Source organism: Limulus polyphemus, unplaced genomic scaffold (assembly GCF_000517525.1).
Source record: "Limulus polyphemus unplaced genomic scaffold, Limulus_polyphemus-2.1.2 Scaffold3322, whole genome shotgun sequence".
Lineage (NCBI taxonomy): Eukaryota > Metazoa > Arthropoda > Merostomata > Xiphosura > Limulidae > Limulus > Limulus polyphemus.
This window is the reverse complement of record NW_013668932.1, coordinates 66,593-73,028: the sequence shown is the minus strand read 5'-3', so window position 1 is coordinate 73,028 and position 6,436 is coordinate 66,593. Positions and strand designations below refer to the sequence as shown.

At 30.7% G+C, this 6,436-nt stretch overlaps 1 protein-coding gene across 2 annotated transcripts in view; it reads right to left on the bottom strand.

Annotated features, from left to right (window-relative positions):
* LOC106469138 (membrane-bound transcription factor site-1 protease-like) overlaps positions 1 to 6,436 on the bottom strand; it is a 58,640-nt gene that overhangs the window by 12,679 nt on the left and 39,525 nt on the right. For both annotated transcript variants that reach the window (XM_022397567.1, XM_013929601.2), the window contains 6 exons: positions 4,474 to 4,589; positions 3,294 to 3,450; positions 2,917 to 2,997; positions 2,715 to 2,758; positions 1,737 to 1,814; positions 481 to 624 (listed from right to left, as the gene is read on the bottom strand). In XM_022397567.1, coding sequence (XP_022253275.1) covers positions 481 to 624; positions 1,737 to 1,814; positions 2,715 to 2,758; positions 2,917 to 2,997; positions 3,294 to 3,450; positions 4,474 to 4,589 — 620 coding nt within the window. The remainder of the gene's footprint in view (positions 1 to 480; positions 625 to 1,736; positions 1,815 to 2,714; positions 2,759 to 2,916; positions 2,998 to 3,293; positions 3,451 to 4,473; positions 4,590 to 6,436) is intronic.

Below are 6,436 nucleotides of genomic sequence, written 5' to 3'. Positions count from 1 at the left end.
AAAGTTTTATTTTATGCAAGTTTTAATTCCTTTATTTCAAAAGAAACCTTTAAAAAAAAATACTTAATATTGGTTTTTTGTTGACATGTGACTCGTAAGCTACGAAAATCTCAACTTTCACACTCTCAATCCTGTTAATGGGAAGCACTGTATTACACTACATACCTTTCTGTATAGGGGCCTGTACTTAACACATACCTTTTTGTTTAGGGGAACTGTATTACACTACATACCTTTCTGTATAGGGGCCTGTACTATAACACATAACTTTTTGTTTAGGGGAACTGTATTACACTACATACCTTCTGTTGAGAGGTATTGTCACACTACACAATTTTCTGTATACTGGTATTGTTATCATGATACACACCTTTCTATACATGAGTGTCTTATAACACTACATATATTGGCATTTCTATATATTGGCACACTCACACTACACACCCTTCTGTATACAGGTACTTGTGTTATGCTACACACCTTTCTGTATATGAGCACTGTCTAAGCAGTTGGAATCTCCATACACAACCACCCGACCTGCAAGCTTATCTGAACCTGTTTGATATAAACCCAGTATTGGTATTTCTTCCACTTGTTGAGTCTGACCAGAGATCACTTCAAATCCTGAAAACACAATTAATTATATGCTCTTATCTCCAATATATGTATTTTTGTTACAAAGATGGATTTATTTCAACCTAGGCATCACATTAGGTGTTTGTTATTGGTAACCACACTCTTTACAGTTTTAATATTTTTGTATCTGATGTTGCAAACATTTATTAGTTTCAATAGCTTTGCATCTGTTACTGAAATTATATTTCATCTGTGATTAATGTTATTTTTGTATCTACGACTGGAAATGTTAATCTCACAGCACTGTATCTGCTCTTATCAAACTAAACTACTTCAAATTTGGGATAACAAAGACATTGTGAAATCTTAGCATGTATTATTAAAAAATTTAAATATTTCATAAATAAAAAATAAATCTTCGTACTCATGATACCTAATTTCTCTGAAAGTAAATAATATGGAAACTTCGGAGCTAAAACCTGACCAATACAAATACATAAGTTTTTAACTATATTCAGGAAAGATAAATACAATGGTGGAATGATTACCTACATAGAAAAAAACTCATACCAAAGCAGTCCTCTTTCGATACTGTACAATTACAATGTTGATCAATATGGTCACTTTTCTATGTATTTTTACATGAATTGGTGAATCTAAGCATCATGTGACAAGTATGTGTAGATCTTAAGAAGTTAAATATTGCTATTTAAAGTACCTTTAAAAACATTATTTTCTACACGACATCTCTAGAATACTGGGCAAATACACCACAGTTAAAGCTTATAATCTTACTGCAGGTTTTTGGCTCCTAGGCCACAGCCTTCTATCAGCAAACTGTACAAGTAATTTTTTACCATGAAAATTAATATCAATGTTTCTACATACTAACTGCAAATTACAATCTTTAGTGTTAAGCTATTTATTTCTTATTTATCCACAGAATGAGCTTACACTTATCTATCTCCAAGTTAAACTTATACTTTACAGTTCTGATCTATCTACAGAGTGAACTTCCACTCTTTATTTAGTTATGATCTACAGAGTTAAGTAACAGATTTTTAGTTCTGATCTATATACAGAGTTAACTTACACTGTTTAGTTCTGGACTACAGACATAACTTACTTTTGACCAGAAGTTAATAATCATAATTAGATACCTTGGTTGTTCAATGTCCTAGTGATTATTCTTCCTTCAGTTGGAAATCTTGAAATACTTGTACCAGATGCATAGTACACTAGTGGAAATAATATAAATAAAAAAAAACATTAAAACTATATCTGTACAATACTAACGAGCTTTTAACAGTGACCTTGCAACCACAGATAAACATTTTAGAATAACTTTGGCTGGCAAACCTATTAAATGATAAGTCATCAAAGCATGTTTGGTTTGCAAATGAAAGTACACTGCTAGATACTAATGTAGCAATGAGACTATGAATGCTATAACAGGATATTTTATTTTCAACATTTTGACTACAAGTCTTCTTCATAGCATTCATAGTCTCATTGCTACCTTAGTATCCATTTGTCAACATGAGTAATACTTACACTGCTAGAGTCTTAATCAGTCTTTTTCATTTGACCCAAATGGTTGCATGTGCAAGTGTAAGCAGAAGTGACAGTTTAGTTATGCATGTTTTTTTGTTGTACGTGTGAAAGGCCATATTTAGTCATGTCACATCACAATTTTAAATACTTCTGAAGAAAGGGGAAAACACGTTATATACAAACCTGCATTGAACATTATACTAATAGATCTTTAATTTGTCGTGATAGTTCATAAATCAAACAGAGAAGATGGCAGCCAAAGAAAATAAAATAGAATTGAAAACTTTTCAAGGTTACAGGAAATCGGAGAATATTTGATACAAAATTCTAGAAGGGGAAGAAGAAGAACATACATTACAATCTTGACAAGAATCTTGTTGAAAGCAAAGAAGAAAATTTTAATTAAAACAAGTCTTTTGAAGATAGTAGTTTGTGTCATTTCTTCTTTTTTATAGTTTTGATAAAATCGATAACTCTGCTAATATAACAAAAATAATAACTCACCACTTTAAGCATCTGTACAATTCACACATGCAAGTTCGTATTTTACTTACAAACATTAAGCTTTGTTTGTAAATACTTACTTTCATGGTCTCCTAAAGTGAAATCTCCCTCATACACTTTGTCACTAGAAATAAGAAGAAGAAAAAAGTCTGTATAATTACACAATCTTTACTTGTCAGGTATAAGTAATGTACCATAAAATTTTATCAAAGCTGGAAAAAATATTGTTTGTATAACACATTAAAAAGCTTGTACAGGTCCCATAAAATGATACACACACACCTCAGAGAGATTCCCCATGGTGAAAGGAGATCATTCAAGGCAGGAACATTGGCTCCACCAGTATCAGGCATCCACCACTGTCTGTTAGAAAACATCCCATACTATCAATATAGTTGAAATTCTCCCTAAGTTTTCATTTTATGTTTCAATCACCTATCTTGAACTATTTCAAAGCAGTTGTGGTTTCTCCTTTGTTGAAAACAAATATAACCTACAAAAAATCTTTAAAATCTTTCAGTGAATTAACCACTTGGAAGTTAAATTATGTGGAATAGAACATTAAATGTGTACATGTGACACAAACTTTCCCCCAATTACTACTGTTTTCAAATTATCTACAACTAAGTGTTCATAATGAGTTAATATAGAGAAAATACCTTGTATTTTCATCATAAAATTTAACCTTTCGCATTACTGATACATTGTACCAGTCTGCAAATACAATCAACGATAGCCCTGCATCAACATCTCTTTTCAACTTGGCTATTTCTTCAGGAAAGTACTCTTCTTCACTATCAACAAGCAAAAGTGCTCCTGAAATTCAATAAAATGGAATCAAAATAATTTACAGATGTAATGCCACATTAAAAACATTACTATGGATTTAAAGTGATATTTCTTGAAAATAGATATACACGTTAAAAAAAACATTGGTAGCAGAGACTTCTTGTTTTCTGAAAACAAATAAACTTCTTTAGCAATTTTATAAGCAATTGTTAACATAAAAAATCATTTAACCTAGTTATAATAGCACTCGTTCATTTTAAATATACAAAACAAATTTGTTTTTAGTCTTATGATTTACTTTGCAGGTTATATAATAAACTGAATTTTTACAAAAACCTTTTTAGTAAAAGTTTCGCAATGAACACAATGACCTATACAAATGTCAAGCAACCCGATGACTGAAAAATGCTTTCTGTTTATCTATTAATTCACAAAAATGATGACTTTAATCCACATCTAGCCAATCAAGAGTTCTTTCCAGCTTATGTCCATACTTTACATTACATTGCAGCATTCTGCTTTTAACTATGAAATTGTGAGTATTTTATCTTTTTTAAATTTAAATACCAAGACCTGTTTTACTTCTTTTTTTTTACAACAGTTGAGAAAAAAAGGAAATAACTTTTTTTGTAATTGACAATAATTGAAAGTCTATGATTTTTCTTAAGACAAAAGGTTTATATTTATGAGTGCAAGTACACAAAAATGAATTAATTTACTCTTCACTCCAACAAGGAGGCATTCCCACTGTTACAAGGCTGGAAATTTAGTATAAATTGACAGGTTTTAAAAAAAGATTTATAAGATTTCACACAAAGAACTTTATCTTCACATTTTACATGTTAATACTCAATAATCCTTAAAAAAAATGGCAACATGCAAAATTACTATGAACTTCTCTGTGTAATATGTCAGTTTTTCAAACCTATGTGTTGTTTATGGGAAGTTACTGTGTTGTTTTTGATCATTTCCTTTTTCTTTTCTTTTTTTTTATGGGATGTAAAATACATACTTGAATTGTGAATCATAAACTAAACTTAGTTAACTTACCATATTGAGAAGCATCAAAACATGTGAGGGGTGATCCTAGCACTTCCACATAATAACCTGAATTCCTAAGCTGTTGATACATGTCTTTAAAGTTAGTGTGAATATGGTCCCCATTCCTGGAATGAGAGATAGTATTCTAAATAAGAATAAATAAAACATATATTTTAATATTCTTATTAATAAAAAGCATTCTTATCTCTGTGAGTGGGAGCATAAGACCAAAATACGTGATTGGCTACACTCACTGCCAAGTTGGCTTCAATTTTCGAGCTGAGCAGGTAGCTTCTTGCTAGGTTTGAAATACTGAATCTTTTAATATTTTCAGTTGGTTGGAAGCACTTTTACATATTACATTACTCTTCAGCCAAACTAATTAAATACATAATACATTCCACTAAAAATATTTTAACTCTTTCTCAGTGGGGTTGTGTAAAATACACAACCCCATCTGTGGAATAATATGAGTGCAACAATACATACTGTAGCTCTAAGATTTTTTAATGTATCCTTACAAAAACTGGTAAGATTTTGTTAAAGATTATAAGTATCTTGTACATAAAAGAATGGCATTATTTTAATTGAGTATTTATATTAAAAATATGTTATTTACCTATTGTAGTTATTTACACTCAAACTCTCAATAGGTGCAAGATGATTTTCATTTTAAGTAAAAAATTATTTTCTTCATCTTACGGGTTTGAGTTTCATTTGCATAACCACTAGAACCTCTTAAATGAATATCAAAAGTTTAAGGTAAATATTTATTTTTTTATTTTCTCTACCTTATCACTAATTGTACATATTATCATCAACATAAAGTGAAATGTTTAAAATTAAGAAACAGAAAAACTGCACACACCTTTTAATTTTTCATAGAATATCTTAAAATACCTTCTTTTGGTGATATTTGTAATTTCAGATCTTTTCCTTTTCACATATACTTAATTTTTAATGTTTTATTTTCCTTTCCTGTCCTTTACTCATCTCAGCACAAGTCAACGGCAGCTTTGGGGTGTAATACAGTATCTTCAGCAGAGATACACAAGCCTTCGGCAAAATTATCTTACCCTCACGCAAGATCTTAAGCCTTGAGAACCGATGCAAAATATGATGTATATATTTTTAAAATGTTTAAACCTTTCAATTATGCATTTTAAAACATAAATAATACATAATTAACTAAGATATAAAAGACCTAAATAAAATTAACTGTCTCTCTAACTATAATATATTTAGCTCAGAAAATACTAAGTGCTATTATGGATAGAGCAGCCAACAATACTACAGGCGCTTACATCTACCAGATGACGAAAACTGCTCGCCAATTTCAAAATAATCATTGTTGGATTATAGTGTAAAACGAGCTTGTTTTAATAAATATATACATATATATGTTATAAAGCTCAAACAGAAGTATAGAAGGTGGTTGTGCCACCCATCAGGGGGCAACAAAATTTATTACTTGTTTTTACTACACTTTAGCCACATAGAACTTTGAAACTTACATGTCAATAAGGCCAAATAAACATATTTATTATATTCATGTACAACTACATGATTGGTATACAGAAAGGTATGTAGTGTAATACAGTTCCCCTATACAGAAAGGTATGTAGTGTAATACAGTTCCCCTATACAGAAAGGTATGTAGTGTAATACAGTTCCCCTATACAGAAAGGTATGTAGTGTAATACAGTTCCCCTATACAGAAAGGTATGTAGTGTAATACAGTTCCCCTATACAGAAAGGTATGTAGTGTAATACAGTTCCCCTATACAAAAAGGTATGTAGTGTAATACAGTTCCCCTATATAGAAAGGTATGTAGTGTAATACAGTTCCCCTATACAGAAAGGTGTGTAGTGTGATACAGTTCCCCTATACAGAAAGGTGTGTAGTGTGATACAGTTCCCCTATACATAAAGGTGTGTAGTGTAATACAGTTCCCCTATATAGAAAGGTGTG